The sequence below is a fragment of the Ammospiza caudacuta genome, chromosome 6 (assembly GCF_027887145.1).
Source record: "Ammospiza caudacuta isolate bAmmCau1 chromosome 6, bAmmCau1.pri, whole genome shotgun sequence".
In the NCBI taxonomy this organism is placed as follows: domain Eukaryota; kingdom Metazoa; phylum Chordata; class Aves; order Passeriformes; family Passerellidae; genus Ammospiza; species Ammospiza caudacuta.
The window spans coordinates 16,977,418-16,997,874 of NC_080598.1; the positions used below are offsets into that span (position 1 = coordinate 16,977,418).

Here is a 20,457-nt window from a genome sequence, read left to right on the forward strand (position 1 = left end):
CTAATAAACAACTAGTAATGTTTAACATTAGTCACATGGCTGTATGTGCCTGACTCTTCCTTTCTGTCCACAATTCCTTAAAAAACTTTTTTAAACAAAAATATGAGAGGAGAAATCTAAACATGATATACAGCTATCCTCAGTAATTCTATCATAGATTGTTCACAGAGAAATGCACGTGTAACAATGTATTTAACTAAAAACCAAACACCTGTCTAGCAGACTTATCATTAATTCTCACTTCTCCATCAGCTGTTTAAGAAAGGTCCCTTTGTGGATTAAGGGTTCATTAAAAACATGAAAGCAAAGCACAAAGATCAAGAAGCAGCTGTGAAATGGAGGGGCTTCCCATACAGCAAGAAGCTCAGACTACTTCAATGTGATCCTAAAAACTGTGAGGTGAACAAGTCAAAAGAAAATAAAAATTATTCTAGACAAAAACCGAGATGCTGGCAGAAAGAGATAGAAAAATAAACTTAAAATACAAACAACCATGATGCCAAAGTGAATTCAGTGCCAATAACAGAAAAGTAATTCAAAAGAGGAAGAAATAAAAACCACCTCTGCAGCTTTTATCACTCAAAACAACATCGCCAAGGAAAGGTTATTTTTAAATATCAGCTCAATGAGTAACAGCAGCCAAAGAACATTAAGAATTATTAGTAAAGGAATAGAGAAGGAAAAGTACAATTAAATTATTATAACAAACAATGAGCTCATAGGCTGTATCTTGCAGTCACCTATGACCAACCATTCCATGAGAAAAAAAGAAACCTAAAAGTGACAGGCAGAAAAGCTGGCTCTCAAGCAGAGTAGTGAAGGATGCAGAACACACACCCCACACACCAAGTGACCAAAGCTGCTAAGCTTGGAAAAAGAGCACAAGGTAGGGATTTGATAGTGGTCCCAGATAAGAATGTTTTAGGAAACAAGGAATTACTAATTCACTATTTAAAAAAAAAAAGAAATCTAAATTAGATCACCCTTAGAAAGAAGGAATAGTGTAAGGATCAAAAGATAATGTAATTCAAAAGTCACAGGTTCCAGCTACAATGGGGTTGAGAAAACCAGATTTCAGCTTGAAAAGCAAAATTGATGTGATATTGTTTAAAGGCCTTGGGGAAAGACTAGTGAAATACAGTCCCAGCCTTCTACTGAAAGTGCCCAGTTCTCATTTGATCAAGTGAATCAAGGGCATTTGGTTCACAACTGAGTCATAACCAAGCTAGGATTACATCACTCCTTGGTGTCATTTTCCAAAACTTGTTTCCAAACCTTCTTGCCAGAACACTGCCTCCAGGATGAGGAATGGCCAGAGCAGTCCCAACATTCATCATTTCTACACAACTGTAAATTACTTTTCTGATGTAAAATGTGTCCTTTTAAACAGATATGTCTGCTGCAGCCTGAGCAAATCTGTGCTCACTTTTCCCCACTAGCTCCCAGTCAACATCTGCTGACAACCCCCTGGCCCTAATCTTAAATTAAAATCAACCAGCCAGTAATAAATCACATCACAACAGCACTAAAGAACAAACCTCCTTTTATGAAACCCTTGAGAGTGCTACTGCTTCAGACAGGGTTCTCCAACTACAGGAAAAAGTAGTCTTGGTCAAAGGATGCCACAATGGAAAGGGTCCACAGACCATGCCAACCCAGAGATTGCCTCTCTGACCTGAGCCCTTCATCACAGGACAAGGATCTACAACACTGACTCCAAACTGACACACCACCAACACCAGAGATTCCAAGAAATCCCTGATGCCAGAGGGAAAAGGACTGGAAACACAGCACAGCTCCATCACAGTTCCTAGGCCTAGGACAGGGAGGTGCCAACAGCTCCTCTGATTTCACCAGACACATCCACAGATGCCAACATCATCACCTGGCACGAACTCAAGTGAGGAGTTCAGGTCTTCACAGGACCGTGGTGAAGAGCCTCTGTGCAAACCCCCACTGCTGCACACAACTGGTACAAAACTAAGGAAACCAGAGCATCCCACACATTTGAAAAAGACATTTTTAAAGCAATTTTAACTGACAGATTAAAATCATCTGATTTTAAAAACACTATTTCTCCACACTAATTCTTCAGGCCAATAACAAAGCTTAGAGAAACATGCTTGCAAATATTGTTTTCTGAGCAGTGACTAGAAACATTTACTCTTCTCTCTCTCCCTCCAGCCATTCCCTCTTCTTTTAGAATTAAAACCACCTCTCTCTACTAATTCTACTACAGTGTGAGATTTTTCCTGGTTTTGATAGCATCTCAGCGCAAGTAACTAAAGCCTACATGTTCATCAGACTCCCCTCCAAATAAGCACTTCCATTTCTCCTCCAAGAAATTTTCTAACATAAAGATTACTAAATCTATGTGCCACCAACAAGTACTTCTTTCAATACCTTTTTTAATAATTTATCAGCTGCCATGACTACAAAACAAAAAACAGCCTAGGCAAGTGTGACTAATCCATGCAGGTACTCCAAGAGGTTATCCAGACACCTATTTTCCAGTACCTATGTTTAAATTCATATTAAATTTGACTGAACCTTTACAACAGATAAATTAAAAACCAATTAATGGATGGAAGCTGGAACACATGATTGCTGTCCATGCTCTCTGTGAGACTTGCTGATTTGCAACAATAGCTGTTCTCCTCACTAGGAGAGTGAGGTGGAGCAGCTTGTTTCATACCTGTAAATGAGCAAAGCACCTGCTTGCCATGGGAATGCTGGGGTGACCTCCAGCTCAGGAGCCACCCCACAGCCCTCACACCCAATCACAGCCCTCTCCTACAATGTTATATTTCAGGTTAGTTCTCATCAGGAATCTTGAAATAGGATTTGGCCTTGGCTTTGCTTTGCCTTGGGGGAGAGCAACTGTTTAGCCAGTGGTTTTGGGTTTTTTTGGGTTTTTTTTTGAGTTTTGCTGCTATTGTTGGTTTTGGTCGGTTGGTTTGGCTTTTAAACTATTTGAGAGGTTCTCCTCAGGGCTGTAGCAGAATCTCAGAGCTCTACAGCCATGTTTACTTCTCCAAGTCACAAGAGAAAACATGGAAAAGTTCAGTCTCTTGGGAGTGCTGAACAGCCTTCCTCTAGGCCTCATTTTTCTTAATGCTGTAACTGCTTTTGATAGCAGTTCTATCAAAGTGCAGAGCAAATTCAATTTCACACAATTTGAAATGTAAAGAGCTCAGAATCGTGCAGGCAGCCACACAAACCCCACATCCAGGGCACCACAGCAGGATGCCCAGGCTCTGTGACAGAGACTGCTTGAACAGTGCTGGAAAACTGGCCTGGAAAAGAAAAACTATCTGGTGTTTGTTGTGCCATTCTTCTTGCCCTTTGGCTTTAGAAACGATGTAGAGTTTTGTCCAGGACTCCGTTTTCTGTCTAGGGAAGATATCCAGTCATTCCACTAGAGAAGGATGGCAGCAGCAATCTATGCCAGACAGACAGGGTGACAGGGAGGAGCTGAAGCCTACAGAGAAATGGGGCATGATCCAATCCAACACCAACCCTAAGGTGACCAAACTCACATACATTTCTTACTTTTGTTTTTTTTTGATCAGACAACAATCAACATAAAATATGCTGGACACAAATATTTTCTACACAATTTCTTTAGAACAGAGAAAAACAGCTGATCAATGTAGAACATCTTAAACATAAGAAAACCAAGGAAATAAAATTGAAACTAGTAGCATTATGTGTATTTCAGTTTCAGTACAAACCTTCCAATAGGCACTTTACATTTATGTTCTGTTTACCTGATATTTATATAAGACTAACGCATTATTGTTTATGCATATTTTGTAATTTTTTTTGTTTACTTTTAGCTTTGCCTGAGTTTTTCTTGAAGATTTGATAAAGATTTTCCCTCAAGTCCTAGCTTGGAATCAAAAACTATCATTATGATAGTTTTTGATTTCAAGCTAGGACTTGAAAGTAGTCGCTATCACAATAAGAAGCAAAATTTTAAGCACAAACCTGAATTAAATTTTTCTACAATATTGGAGGAACTATCAATAAATTAAGGTACTAATCTGCTGTAGGTAAATGTGTTACTGTTTTAGATCTCTTGACATGAGTATAAAACTACTTACTCTTCTCGCAAAATAAATTCAATATTTTCTGGAGAAACCTGTCCTGTCACAGGATGTCTAAATGACGTGGTCTGCTGATTATGGCTGAAAGGAAAAAAAAAAGAAAAAAGGAAAAAGAAAATTAACATTGCTATACTCAGTAATATATGATCTCTAAAAGGCAGAACTTTTTATATTGATGTCTTGCTGCTCTAGTCCAGAAATTAAACATATTTCTGAGGTACATTTCAAGTCTGAAATGTTTTCAGCTCCTTGCTATGTTCTTGTCGACTTTGCCAATGGCACACTGCGCCATTTAATTATTAAGCAAGTTAATGTTTTAAAAGTAAACTAGTTGCAATCTTTAGTTGGTGAGACACACAATTGAATTTATGATTATTTATACCTGGCAGTTACCAGATTATTTAGATATAGCATGGAAATTACATAACATACATTTCTGATTTGTGTTTCCATAAATTTCACAGAATAGAACCAGTAATTTGAAATGCAACATTTTACACAATTTTTATTATTTAATGACATCAGAGAGAAATTATGTGGAAGCCATTTCCTTGCATGTTTCTTTTTCCTCTAATGTGGTATTTCTCCAATGATTTCTCTTTACACCTTCATGCAGAGGTGTAACATACAGCCTTAGCAGTGTGGCTGCATGGTCTATATAAAATAACATTATTTAGTATTTCATCAGAACTGAATTAAAATCAGGGTTTCTATAAACTTTCCCCTCAGAGCACTATCTAGACATTTTGCTATCCTCTGTGAAACATTTCATTAAAGATAGGTATCTTACCTATCTGTGAACCCAAGAGCTCATTTATTTAAGACTCTAAATTTTTCTGAGTTTAGTTAACAATTCTCAGGTAAACAACATCCAAAATCAGAACTCACATCAAATGTAACAAAATAGTAACACAATCTGAGTGTATTCAGAAAGTAAAAATAACAAAGCCATTCAAAGAATTATACCTCAAACAGGCAAAAATGAAAACTTGATGTGTTTTCTTGTTTAAGGAGCTGGAGTTTTTCCTCTTGTAAAGCCTGTTTGGTTCCAAGCATTACAGATTTGACCTTTCTGTCCAGCATACCAGGATGCCCCCAGCACAGAATAAGGCATAAAGAAACACTTTCAGATTTCAGAGCAATGAGTTCCTAAGAGATAACACTCTGCTGACTAAGGACAGCTAACAATCAAACAGCTCACACAGCCATAACACCCCAATGTAAATAGCTCAGGACATGTCTTGATTTAAAAAACAAACCAAAACCAAGGAAAGCAAAACCAACCAACCCCTAAAAACAACAAAAAAACCCACCAACTGCTCATGCTAAGTCCCATTCAGGCCATAAACACAGAGAGTGCTTGGTGTGTTATAAACTTCTCACTCTTTCCTAACACACCTTGCTACTGGGTTGGGTTCCTTATACCTGAGCAAGTCAGAAAGAAGGCACCCATATCAGAAACATTTCCAATTACAAGCTGAAAGCTGTAACAGCTTATGCAACACCAGAAGGCCTTTTTCCAGCCTCACCTATTATAAAAATCCTCACCCTAGAGCCTTGGAAACTGTGAACAAGATATGGGCTATCAATTACTCCACTGCACCAGGGATGGCCCTTGCTCCCTACTCTGCTGAGAACTAACCTGTCCTACAGCTGAAGGTTAATAAAGGTTAATAAAGTTTCTGTCTCTTCAGTTTTTCCATGAAATCAGAGATCCAGAGAAGTATCTTCAGTAAGCTCACAATAACATCTACAAAGCAACCACGATCTATTTCCTCACAAAACCACTGAGGAGTACTGTTTCCTAAAAAAGCATTTCTAGGGGAGATTTAATTTTGTGTCTACATCCAAATAGTGGGATAGGAACTTGAGATATTTTCAAAGAAAATCATAAATAAATTACTTATAACCCTAATAATTAAACACTATGTTTGTCACACAGCCCAGTGTTAATTTTAAAGCCTTTCCTTTCAAAGCAGGCCTGATGCAGTCTGCTTAACCTTAGTGCTTAGGTTAGGACTGCTATTAAAAAAGTGCAGATACCCTGTTAGCTTAAAAAAAAAGAAAGGACCTTGCCAGCTATATTCTCCAGGGGCAGAGGAGCTGCCAACAAGCTCTCATCTGCAGGCTCTCAATCATTAATAACTCACTCTTCAATTAAGACTAAGAAAAAGAACTGTATTCCAGAAGTGCTCTAGGGTTATTAGGAAGGGAAGTTTCCCACAATACCATACAAGCATGTACACAAATGCTTTTTTCTATCTCAGGAAATAAATTCACCAGAAGAGGAATTAGTCCTCTTAGTTGCAAATAAAGAGCAAGTGCATTACTAACAAGACTAAATATTACTTACTAATAATAAAGATTTCAGCTGGAAAGTAAGCACTTTTTAAAATATCTGAGCAATGCATTTTGGGACAAGTTTTGCATATCAAGCAAACACTATGAGCAGAGAAACAGATGGATGGCTATGTTGCTGCCTGAAATGCAGACGGGTAATTTCACAGACAAGGAGAGGGCACATAAACCCAAAACTTCTGCAGCTTCAACAGTAGGACTTCACTGGGAAGAAAGAAATGAAACCCCTGCCACTAACAATTAGTTTTGCAGAACACAGTGGTTTATTTGAATTTGAAAAGTGAGAGTTTAAGTGTTTTGCCTCACAGGACTCATTAAGACTAAGCGATACTATTCAAAACAACCTATACAACAGATGGCTAATGCCTTGCAACAAGGAATTAGATAGCAGGGAGATTTCCCTTCACAATGAGAGCAGTCAAACATTGGAAGAGGTTGCCTAGCAAGGCTGTGGAATCTCCTTCCTTGGAAACATCCAAAATGTGGCCAGATAAGGCTCCAAGCCAAATATCAAACTTTATAAGCTGGTTCCAACTTTGAAGCTGGCCTGGCTGGATGTGATGGGGAACAGAGCTTCCTTCCAATATATTCTGTTCTGCCATTCTCTGCTGCTCCCTCTATCCTTTCTCTGCAAAAACAATTTAATTCTTACAATAAAGCTTCTTTGAAGGTTTCCCAGTATTTAAATGGATTTATTCCAAGACGATTAACAGTAGCTTGTTTTTATCAGGATGAGAGAAATTGAACAGCTAGATTTTTAGATGACAATTATTTGTTGTTGTTTTCATGTCTTTTAAATGTTTTCTTAACTGTGATATCTGTTTACACAACACTGATAACAATAACATCACCAGTCAGAGTGCCCTAAACTTATTGCAGTGCAAGTTTTCCTTCCTTTCCAAGCACAGATCAAGAAAAGACCTGGCACAGCTGTTGTCTGGACACATCAGCTACCCAAGAATTAGTTCATCCACCTGTATTTCCTCCAAATGGCACCTATTGAACATGTTCCTGTTGTCCAGAAATCTACCACATAAAAGAGGAACAATAAATGCATCCTAATAAAAGGACATGGTAAGCTGTTCTCCTCTCCATGCCCCTTTATTCTTTTTTTTCATTAGAGAAACATGTAATAGCTTCAACAAAACTGGGAAAGGCTTATGATGCTTCACCATGTGAATTCTGAATGCCTTGGAGCTTGCATTAGTACAACATCACACATTTGAAATGCCAAGCTAAGTTTTCTAGCAACATTATGAATTTTCTGCGTTATCAATTGTGGCATTTTTTCCTTGCAACCATCTTTTAATTTTGATAGTTTTATATTATTCTGATTTTTTTACAGATACTGGTAATCAGTGTCATGAAAGCAAAGCAAGTATAAAACCATAAAAAATCCACAAAAAATTACATTGATTACTATCTACCACTACTAGCTTTATTAAATTACACTAGAGACTGTTAGAAATTATTCAGAATTTCAAAGTTACAGAACACCACTTCCCAAGGATAATAATACTTAAGACTCAGACTCTTCATAAAAGAACCACAGTTCAAAACCCATTTCTTTGTAACTAGATACCTCACCACAAACTCCATGATTTCACAGCATGTAAACACAACTTTTACCAACAAAAGAACTGAGTCACCGACTGTCTTAAGACAGATGCAAACCAGGCCCTATCCCTATAGATTAATGGAGCCAGGCAGGCACTTTTGCTTTTATGGATCCTTTTGCAGAATTCATAATTAATATGACTTCAATTAATTTTGTATTTGAGTCAAAGCCAAGTCCTAATTATTAATTTTTGGACACGACTGATGCTGATGACCTTTCATTTGAAGTCAAGCAAGTGTATAGATTGTCTCTGGTGTAATTTTAATGCACAGGCAGCTGAAACTTGAAATGTGTGAATCGACTATTGATGAAGTCCATATCACATTAACAGCAAATTTATAAGTTGTGAGAAAAATTCACATTGTCATTGGACAGATGCCCTGTAAATTATTACAAGCCATTTCTACAGCACTTATTTCCAGGCAGGCTGACTCCTTTACACTTACCTATAAGACTAGATAAGCATAAACACCTTTATGTTGAATACCCTGAATGGTGATGACAGTTGTGTGGGCACCCACCCACACTTCCATGGGTGATTTTGGTGTGGGTGCAGCTGACAGAAGAACTTGTGCAGTGAAGAATTGTTCAGCCAGTGAGCTGTTACTCCAAACAGGAGGAAGTGCTTGTATCTAATCAGGCAAACAGCCAGGAATAGTTTGCTTTATTTCATAACATATTTCTGAAATACATCAATGGCTTCAAAATAGTTTCAGATTTCTGAGTATTTTTTTGGATATTAGCTTTAAGAATTGGTTAGAACAAGTACCAACAAATAGTCCAAGAAAAACAGTGCCCTCAAAGTTCTACAAGCTGGAAGAAAAATGCAGTATAATACAGATATAAGTTGGAAGGATTAGGAACAATACCAACTAATTATATTAATCAAGGAAAAGCGCCTACTACAAGCTGCACAAACACAAAACTCCATCTTTTCAAGACACTGAACATGATCCACTACTTTAAATAGTAGTGTCTCATCAGAGCAGCAGTAAAATCCTTGCCCTGCTGTAATCAGTGTCCAGGAGACTTTCATAAGGTCAACATTTCACCCCTGACTGAGTTTAATTAGTATCTTAACCTAGAAACTACTGCATAAGAAAAATTGATTCTCTCAAATCTTACATCCTACTCAGATGAGAATTCAAAAGTGTTTAGCTGTTCAGCCCAAACACAATTCTGTAACTATCCTGAGCTGCTGTGTCTGTGACTAGCAGCCCTCAACACAAGAGTCTGGGCTTACAAAGACAGATGAAAGGCGGACAAGATGGCCTGGCATCAGATTTTATTGTATTTTCACTTCTGGTGGAAGCTTGCAGATAAGAAGAGTTTGAAATGAACAGTGAACTGACAGTCATGCCCTCGTGTAGTGTCACCCTTCTACCCAGCTCACTGATGAGGAGGTTAAATGGCAACTGCTTGTTTCCTTGGAAATGAAAAAATTCTTTTATCCTGCCTTAATGAACTACCAGAGACAATTTATACTATCCAGTAGTAGTGTCAGCAGGAAGGGTTTTGTTAATGAACACGCTTTTAAAAACAGAGCTAATAAACCAACAGTAAGCTAATATGGAAAATGCCACAGAATCACTACAAGTATTTTCAGTCATTAAAAGCACAGATAAGAGGATGAATACACTATCATCACAGGATCAACACAGATTTCCATGAGTAATACAGGCTGAAGTCATCTGCTGATTCACAAATCCTTTTTGATGTACATCATGAGAAACCATCAGGGTTTTATTAACTCACAAAAACAAAATTCATTCAGGGAACTTGAAACTAAAGGGGAAAAGCATGTTAGTCTTCCAGACAAGGAAATATTGACAAAAGAAATCTTAAGAATAGAATCTTTAGAAAAGAGGAATTTATTTCTATTTCATTACTTTTGCAGTTTTAGAAGAACTGTAGTCCCTGCCTTCAAAATTAAAAATTAAATTAAAAATCTCTCTGATAACACAGATACACAACTAAATGATTAATTCATTCTCTAATAAAAAAGAAAGTAGTGATATCTTTAAGAAATATGATTAAAAAACCCTGGGTAATGCAGCCTACTCTTATATTCCAGTATCAACCACAATGTAAAGAGTTTAGTGATGAAGCTGCCCAACAAGCAGTGCCACATAAAGATACTATTTCAGAAAAAGTATTCAAGGGAAGCTTTACACAAAAATGTCACAGATCTCAGGTTTTAATCTGTAACAAAAGCGGTTAAAACAAAATAGGTGTTCACATGCATAGCATCTAAATTTACCAAAGGAGACTGAAAACCCTCTCTAGTGCCATTTGAACATACTAAACTTTGATGCAAAGACATCACACATGTGATAAGAGACAACAAAATCCACTTTGTTCTAAATATCAAAGCAAATACAAGTCTTCAAGCATCCAGTTTTCATCTATGTAGCAAACCGTACAGTGTAGAAAGCTGGAACAATTTAACACAACAGCAATAAGAAGTGAATAAAACAGATTTTGAAAATTTGTTCTGCTGCTACATAAGGTATATAACCTCAAAACATTTTATCTTCATTGACTTTTTAATGGCAAAGATAGATTTTAACTTCAGAGAAATGCACTTCTGATTTATTATTTATTTAATCCATAATACAAAATAAGTGATTATTAGAGGACAATACTGCAGACTGAGACCTTGCTGTGTGTGCCCTCAGACAACGTGGAAACACACTGCCCTTTTCACCTCTCCATGAAATGGAAATGTTGTATCTACCACCTATACCACGGGAATGGCATTTTAATCAAATACAAAATCACAAGAGTCCAGGATGGAATGAAGGAACTATAGCTGGTATCCATCACAGTGTCCCAGGGCTGCAGTCTAGAACACTGAATCCAATTTTGGACTTCCTCATACAGGAAAGGCATCAACAACCTGAAGTGATTTCAGCAGAGAGGCACTAAAATTGTCCTGAGCACCTGTGGTGAGGAGAGCCAGGGCTGGGGGCTTGCCCAGCTTCAGAGTGCCATGCCAGGACCAACCAACAAGGCTCTTCCCTGGGGCACCTCATGGGAGCAGCACGAAATGAAACAGGAAACCATCAGACTGCTTGGAGGAGAAGCTTTTTCGCCTCCAGGACACAACTGTGTACAGCGGGGATGGCAAGCATTAGAGGAGGCTGCCCAGAGAGGTTGTGCTGTCCCCATCCTTGAGGGTTTTCAACATTAGAGTGGAAGAAGAACTGAGAAACTCAGTCTGAGCTCACCACTGACCAAAGGGCTGAGCACAGAAGACCTGAGGCCTCGCCCAATCATCACAAGGCTAGGTACAACTACTGTTTCTAAGTACAACTCCTATTTCTAGGTACAACTCCTATTTCTAGGTACAACTCCTATTTCTAGGTACAACTCCTATTTCTAGGTACAACTCCTATTTCAAGTTACAACTCCTATTTCTATCACAGTAGGCAAACAAAACCCAAAACAAACAAGCAAGATTCACGTAATAGATTCCGCCAAGAGAAAAATGTAAAAACTCCACATCATTTAGGAAGAAAATCTCCAAAGAGCATGAAAACATGGTTTCTTCCTTCAGTCTTGAATAACACCATTAATTAACTCCTTCAGCAACTAAATAAATCCGAAGTCCATTTACATTCCGCTAATAAATATTCCATTAAAGCAGAGAGTTTATGTGGGCTGGGTTCCTGTGCTTTTTATCTGCTAGGACAGAACTTCCAACCACAGTCTTTCCTAGTAAAGGTGATTCAGAACACCCAGTCCCTCTGTAGCCCTCCCCATGTCCTCCACAGCTTCACAGTGCTGCTGAGGTACTGACCATAATCCTACAAACCTCATGCCCTTCAGACAGCAAGCTAAAGAATAAACAAGGATATCAGCTGAATTAATACAGTTTAGTATGAAGAAACCACAATTCCCACAGAGCACACCCTATCTTGTGGGTTGGCTGATAATGTTTACTAGCATACATATTAATAAAAGTTCCTTCATTTGCAACAAACTATTCCAGCCTATGGAAGCCCTGTGGTTAATTCTGAAACACTTCAAACTCTATTCATCTGCAGCTTAGGGAAATAAAAGGAAAATACTACAGCAACAAAATTATTTCTTCTGGCTTGTGTGATTCTTGACTGTTTTAAAGGAGCTCCTCCTTCCCCTGTTTCACTCAATTCACTGTGTTGGAGAAAATGCAATGCATCTCCTCCAAAGTGAAGTGCATTTGTAAAATGCTTTTTCTTATCAAATCTTAAGTATTAAATGGACTCTACAGTACTCCTGAGAGGCACATAATACCAAGTTTTTGCTGAGAGAAGATTAGCAATGCAAGATCATCTTGCCTAGAGCAACAGGTAGGAATTAATGGAGCTTTTCAGGCTGACTCTTCAGGGCTGTGAATTATGCACCTCGTTGTTCCTTCCCTTTCCAAAGAAGCCCAGCACCTACAGCACTGAAATACTGACATGTTCTAAAGCCATGGCATCAGCATCTGCTCACAGAAAGCTACTGCAAATCACACACAGAGCCAAGATTAATGCTTTAGGATTGGAGCTGTCAAACAGATATGGAAGAGTCTCTTTTTAGATTATGCACAGTTTATAAAGTATGCAGAAATACCTTTGTAATTTAACAAAAAGCTCAACATCACAGAAAGAAAGGGGAATTTATACCTGTGCAACTATAAAGATATAAAGCTACCTGAAGCTGGCTATTTGAGTATAATTTGCCCAAAGAAATAACCTAGAGCCAACTTGTCCTTACAGAGATGTAGAAATACTCAGTGGCCCCAAGTCAGACAAGCACAGAAACTCCTCAGACATTTCCAAACACTCACAGAAATACTGCTGTAGTGTTAAAGTATTTTCTTTGGCATTTATAGAATGGAAAATATGCTAAAATATACACAACACTACTAGACAACATTTATATAAAGATGAAGAAATACAATCATTAACACATTAACCATTTCAACACTCTACTAAATAATTCCAACCTCTAAAACATTTCTGGTTTAACTCTCATTACTTTACTCAATGCAGAAAGCCAAACAAACTTTTGGAAATTAACGACTTTAGTGTGTGTAACCCCAGCATTTTCTTTGCCAAACACACACCAATTAACTAATTCTTCAGAAGCACCACTATTTTCAGTCATACAGTGTCACCACCACAATCTCCAACTCCCCACTATGTAATCAAAGCATGCAGGTCACAATATAACCTACAGCACTTGGTAAATAACAATTTACATTACTGGCAAAAGTTATGCTGAGTTTAGTGTACTGAATGCCTAAGTATGTGAACCAAACATAAATGAAACTGAAGAAAACTCTCATATAACAACATTCTTTGCTACATTTCTTGGGTCAACACGCTGCACTGTCAAAAGATGAAAATTTGAGAATAAAATAATATAATAAAATATAATAACAAGAGTGGCACTGAAAACAACCCAGCCACAGAAGAAATATTTGCATTTTTTTAATGTCACTAAGAAGACACATTAACAGTGCCCAAACGACCACTTCAGAAAAAGTCCAGAGTACACACAACTGATGACAATCTGTAGATCTAGTGGCTAAGGAAAATAGCACAAGTAATCTATCAAGAAGCACACTTTCACTCTTCCTGGGCTTAAGCTAGCAAACACGGTTGTAAAACAACGTTGTTGGCTTTCTGTGAAGTGGTTCAGAGGTCTCATTTAGATTAGCAAACATCAATATGCATTATTAGATAGGACACAGTCTTCTGGGGACTGCATGAGGCTTCAAAATCAGTTCTGAATGACGCTGCATGAAGCCACATTATTCCATTGGAGAAGATGAAAATCCCTTCCTTAAGTTTGGAGGCCGCTATTTTTTTTCAAAGTAACTGGAAAGATGAAGCAACCATCACCTTTCACAATGTGACTGGAAGTGAACAGCCACACAGGATGGCCAAAACACCCACAGCCAACACAGACAAAATCAGGCTCCTTAGCTCCAGGGAGCAACACGGCAGCCCAGCCCAGCCAAAAGGCAGCTCTTAGCACCACACCACTATATATAGGGGAGCTATCAGCTGCACTCCTGCTGGGCCACTTGTGCAGGGTGTCCTGGCCTCTTGGCCTGGCTCCTGTCCTGTATCTGCACGGCACCGAGGCGCCAGCAGAGCTCCCCTTGTCACTGGGGTGAGCCTGGGGCAGAAAACACCTCCAGGGGTACAACAGCACTGCTCCTGCTTCATCCCAGGGGATGCACGGCCTGCACAGCTGCAGCACACAGCTCAGCACCAGAGACACGCCCCTAGAGCAGAGCTCAGCCCCTGCAGCAGCACCCACCCCTGTCTCACTTTGGCATCTGCCACGTGTCCCCAAGCTGGGAGCACAGTCCCGTGTGGGGTCACCTCCTGAGCCCCAGGCATGCCCCTGTTTGCTCGGCCAGGGCAGAGCACGGGCTCTGCACCTCTCTGCCGGGCTGGAGCAAGAGAAGCAGCCGGCAGGAGAGCTCTCACACTGCTGACAAGGCCTGGGGTGAGAACGGGATTAGAGACTCAAAGAAATTCCAAACAACTTCTTTAGAGCCTGCATTTAGTCCTTTCAATGCCAAGAAAGCCTCTATCAAGCATGTGACTGAAACTTGGCAGCTAAGGGGGTGAAGTAACTTCACATGAAATAATATTTGCTCTTTAGGTAATTATTTAACAGAAAATACAATGACGGAATGCCTTTGAAAAATGTGGATCTTTTAGCTTATGGAAAACTTTATAATCTCTTGAAAATACAGATGTTAAATAGTCCTTTACCATTCAGGGAGTTAATTTTTTTCCCTTTTAGATACAGCAAGAGCAGAAATTACATTGTCCAAAGCATATGACTGAACAGAGCCAGAGTAAGAGCTAGACATTCTTGGTAAATTCAGAGCAACATACAGTAAAAAGGGTTTTACTCAATGGTAATTTTTAAAATGCAAACACTCCAAATGCACCGTGACGACTATCATATGCATTAATATTTAATCAAGAGGATTACAAGCAACACAATACCTTCCATGCTTTCAGTAGATCCCTGTATTTTAATTTACAAACTATAGAAATGTCACAAATAATTTCCCTGAACATGTGCTGTTCCTGAAATAAAGCTTAGTAACCTAGAATTGCAGAGTCTACTTTAAAACAAATTTGAAAGCAGCACTGAATAAAGAAAAGAGACGATTGATTTCTGCTGAATAAGTCTTCACTTACAAAGTGATTCTGCTGTGAAGTTATATTCATCAGTTTTGCATTATAAAGTTGAAAAAAATTTAATTCATGGAGTGATGAATTTCAATTATTTTGGAAACTGGGCTGGGAGCAGGAAGTGTGTCTTTACAGAGAAATTAAGCTCTCCCACAAGAAAAGTGAAAGAAGTGTCTAGATTTGCAATACCTGAAGTTCTTCTGCATCATTAACAGATTAAAGTTAATGGTTTTGGCACTACTACATTGGGATTTGGGAGATCAAGATTTAGATTCCAGCTCTGAAGCACATTTCTTGTGCAGTCCTCCTTTTTTTTTTTTTTTTATTAAATCATTGTTTTATTAACATTTAATACCTTCAAAAGAGAGAAAAGATGCCTACCAATTTGGACACTCAACTTCATTTGCAGCTTTCAGAATGCGACTGCAGTACATACAAGCAAAAACATTCATTGTTTTTCAACAGCAGAAAGGATTAATTCAACCTTTCCGAAGAATTCCAGCAAACCTGGGAAGCAAGGACAGGTCGAAATTCCTGAATCTAGATGAACAAGCCACACTGCAGCATTCCAGATTAATTGCTTATGGATTTACAGAAAATCTCTCCCACTGCCTAGAACTTTGTTCTTTAAAGTATTTTCATCCAACATAAAATCATCTTGATTTTGCCAAATAACATTTTGGCAACATCAGTGCTCTTTTCACTTCAGGAACGATTTGTATGGATGTGGGAAGAAGGTGGTTGCCTTTCTTCCTGCTGTACTCTTCCAGAGCTGTGAGGTAACACACTGTAAAACAGGGTACGACTGTACAAGCATAATGAATCCTAAAGCATTGCAACACCCACAAAGCAAGTTCAGCAAAATTATTTGGCAAGATTAAATTGCCAGTGCACTTCTATAAACCTGAGTCAATTAATGCCACCCGAAAACCTGGATCTCCAAATATAAGTCTCCAAAACCAAGCTCACTCGGAGATGAACTTTCCTATGCTACTTAAAATCTTCCTACCCAGTTACTTTCTAAACTTAATTCACCCAGGTACAACTTATAAATAACTGCACTGAAACATCAAGTGCAGCCTAACATCACCCAAAAAATGTTTGCTTCTGTAGTATCATAGGTTGTCATTTTATTACTGTTTTTTGGAAACCATCTAAAAATCCAAATCTAAGCCAGTGGTGTCAATACAACAGATTAAACTCCAGAAGTGATGAGTGGCAATATTCAATCATCTCAAAGTACAACACTAGAAAGACACAGCCACATTGTAACGCAAGTTGCTGTCAAATCAAAGTGAAAAGAGGGAAAAGGTTCCAGTTCTGAATACAAAGGCGTTCTTTAGGAAAAATTAAAAATAAATTCATTATTCTTAACTTGCATAACACAAACTTTGTTTTCTATCCAATATTCTGGAGACCTCATGTTATATGCTACAATTTCAAGCTTTAAAGCTCCTGAATTTAACTACCATCAGAGAGCTCGAAAATCCTGCAAAGACCACATGTACATTCTACATTCCTTGGATGTAGAAAGGTTTGCAGAATAAGACATTGTATTCTAAAGACATAAAGAAAGAGCAGCTTGAACTTTTTGGCACCTCAAAATGTTTGGTTCTAGATTCCTTACATACTTTTTTTCATTCTCAAATACTTCTATTGACATAAATGTAAGCATGAGAACTACAAAACAGACACAAAAACTATTTTGTTGATGTCTTAGAAATTTACAAGTGAGAGTTACAGTGGGAAGGGAAAAAACCCACTAAAGTTCTATTTGGAAACAGTACTTTTGAAATAGACAGAGTTTTGTTTTAACTAACAGGATCTAAAGAAAATAAACAATGTAACAGATTGAAGCTCGAACAGAAATGTTTGTGACTAGTGAGAACGCCCTGTAGGGAAGCACAACAAAAGAAATAAATCAGCCAGTACTTTGCTCTGAATTGTATGTGAGCCCATCTCCCTGCATCTTGTATCAAAAACCTGCTGGAAGAAAAGAAGGACCTTGACAGCAGGACCAAGAGCCATGCTGTTTCCTAACAGTGCTCTCCAGAAGTTTACCTGAAGGGAGAAAAAAGACAGATGTACTCTTTTTATTAAGTGATCTTGCCCTACCCATAAAATCCCAAATGCAAGGATGGTGGTTCAATTCTGAAGGCATTTTCTGCTATAGCTAAGAGCAAATTCTTAAGAGAAGAGAAATAATCCATATCCATGACATGTAACACCAACTATTTTTGGAAGCAAGGAACCTTCATCTAATGCCAAGTACCACATACCAAAGACACATGCAACATGCCACATTTCTAACTGCTTCCCAACAGAAGAATAAAAAAATCATTAATAAGCCAAGCAACAAATAGAAGGGAATAACTGAACTCTTTCAAGGACTGTCCTGTAAGTTGCATTAATAGTTTGTACAACCTGACCTCCATTATATGCTTGTAGAATTGTTCTGTCTGTGTATTCGGTAGAATAGGCAAAGAGGTCATTTAAGATACTAGAAGTAGGTATTAGCTCTATTGTTACCTTACATAAATGTTAAAAAGCTAGGGTACTTTTCAGCTGGATCCTATTAAAATAGCATTCAGTTCAGGTAATGGGATGCTTTTCTAGGAAGCAATGTCACTCCAGCGCAGTTATCACACAATCAGAAGGGGTTATACTGCAAGGAACCCTACAGACCATTTAGTTCCAGCCCCCTGCCATGGGCAGAACAGCTCCCACTAGAACAGGTGGGTCAGAGCCCATCCAATCTGTTCTTGAACACTTCCAGGGATGAGGCATCCAACACTGCTCTGGGAAACACTGCAGTGTCTCACTACCCACACAGAAAAGAATTTCTTCCTGGTGTTTAATCTAAACCTGCCCACTTTCAGTTGAAAGCCAGTGCCCCACATCCTATCACCTCACTCCAATAATGAAACGACCCCCACCTATAAGCTCCCTCTAAATACCCGAAAGCCTCAATAAGGTCTCCCTGGAGTCTTCTCCAGGCTGAACACCCCCAACTCTCTCAGCCTTTCCTCATGCAGGAGGGGCTCCAGCCCTCTGATCATCTTCACAGCCTCCCACTGGACCCACCTGACTGGAAAACCATCAGGAACCAACTCCTGCCACCTAAAACCACCACGAGTGGCCAGACCAGCAAAAAAACCCTATGTCCTTCATTAGGCACATGGCATTGCACACACACAGCTCAGGTCACAGGACTTTCCCTTAGGCAAACAAATTTCCAGCAGCCAAAGAAAGTCACAGAAACACTGCAGGGATTTTCCTTGCTTCCTAATCCTCCACAACTGAGATGTTCTCTTCTGTTCCTTGAACTCCCAACTGTTCCCTGGGGCTCCAAGTACAGGTAGTTCCAGTTCTTCACAGAATTACCCTGTCCTCTTCTTCACACAGCAATTAATGTGTAACAATATTATAATCAAATTATAAACATATAGGTTATACTAATGTATAATTAAACAACATTTACAATCAAGATCACTATGTATTCATAAATTCACGAATCAAAACCAAAGTGTTAACTGACCTATGAGATTCCAAATTAAGCAGACTTTTTAAAATGCAGAAAATTTAGAATGCAGAATGTGGGACATTAGCAGGCAGCAGTTGTATCTAGGAATTAAATCTCAATGGTATCAATTAGCAGATTTCTCAGGAAATCTCAGGAAATAATTAAAATGGGATTCTCAATTCAGTCTTCACAACACCACTTTAACTGCAACCTCCATAATACAATAGAGCCTTGGAAAACTTTTCATTTTTAATCTTCTCAGGGCCTGTATTTACAGTATTATTTTGTAAATATGTTTCAGACATTCCTACCTCTAAATATCACAGCAACACCGTGAATGTATTGCTTCAGGCTCCTCCGCCCCCAATCTCTCTAAAGTATTCACCCTCCAGCAGGATTTCCCCTATGCACTACTTGCAATCCAAACAGCCTGTCATAACACTGTGGTCACTACAGAAATCCTGAGCTAGGAGCACAGGCAGCAGGGACACATTTTAACTTCCAAAAGCCAGCAAAAGTTCCAGACACACCCATCTCAACCTTTCTCAAGAATATTTCCCACTAACTTTTTACACTCTTCATTCATGGAGAACTATCAGCAGCTGCAACAAGCTGGCACCAAAACATAAGAGAAAATTAGAATCTAAGCCTTTGAGTTGCAAAATAACGTTGCTCTGGCACACTTTCTCCTCCTTACTGTATTTTCTTCACCTTTCTCAGCAATACCATTTTATTTATTGAGATGTTTCCATTCACAATCAATCACTTTCTTGTTACTGAAAAGTTAGAATGACCAAAGAGAGAAAACTACAGTGCAGCATCTCTGTATTTCCATTGTGGAGTTTCTAAGAACAAATTTTAACAGCTAAGACTTCTAAAAAACATGAATAACACTTACTGCAACTAAAACCATATCATTTAGTTAAACATCCACAAAACCCTGAACCATAGCAGGTAACACTTCCGCATCATAAACTAAGCATTACTACAAAGCAGGTAACAAAATACAGATTAAGATAGAACTTGTAAAATGCCAAATTTTTGTGGCTTGCACATGCTTTTGTCCATCAAATATTTTTGTAGTTAAAAGTCTAATCACATTATTTTAACTGGCAAGAAGCAGAGTTCCTGCAGAGGACTAAGGAATGAAGCATGAGTTATAGGCCCTTATTTATTATTTTCCAGTGTGAAAGATGGTTATTTTACACAAAAGGCAGAGACCACATTTTTTGCTCATTGGATCACAAAAGAGTTTTGCTTCATATTGCCTATATTCATCATGTTTAAAAAAACTATTTTCAAATTCTTCCATTCATTTTTCTTTAAATGACAAACTTCTGTGTGCATTTTCCCCTCGTGTACAGGAACAGAATCAGCTATTGTAGTTTCTGAACCAGTACTCTCTCTGTTGAATGAAAACGCCTAGAAATTACTCATCACACTAAAACCTCCCTTAATGGAAAGGATTTATAATGGTCAATATGACTGTAGTATCAGAGGTATTTTTACTATTAAGAAAAAAAAGCACACTACAGTTTAAAACACAAAGCAGTTTAAGACAAACAAAATAAATATTGTTTAGATAATTAAGCAGAAAATGTATTATCTTTATTGGAAAGGGGAAAATTTCTGCAGTGACAGAAGCCACAATTT

The 20,457-nt window shown here is 38.4% G+C and overlaps 1 protein-coding gene across 1 annotated transcript in view; it reads right to left on the minus strand.

Annotated features, from left to right (window-relative positions):
* The window catches only part of PLEKHA7 (pleckstrin homology domain containing A7), a 144,776-nt gene that overhangs the window by 57,619 nt on the left and 66,700 nt on the right, over positions 1 to 20,457 (minus strand). Inside the window, exon 3 of the mRNA XM_058806362.1 lies at positions 4,107 to 4,190. Within this exon, the coding sequence (XP_058662345.1) occupies positions 4,107 to 4,190 (84 nt within the window). The remainder of the gene's footprint in view (positions 1 to 4,106; positions 4,191 to 20,457) is intronic.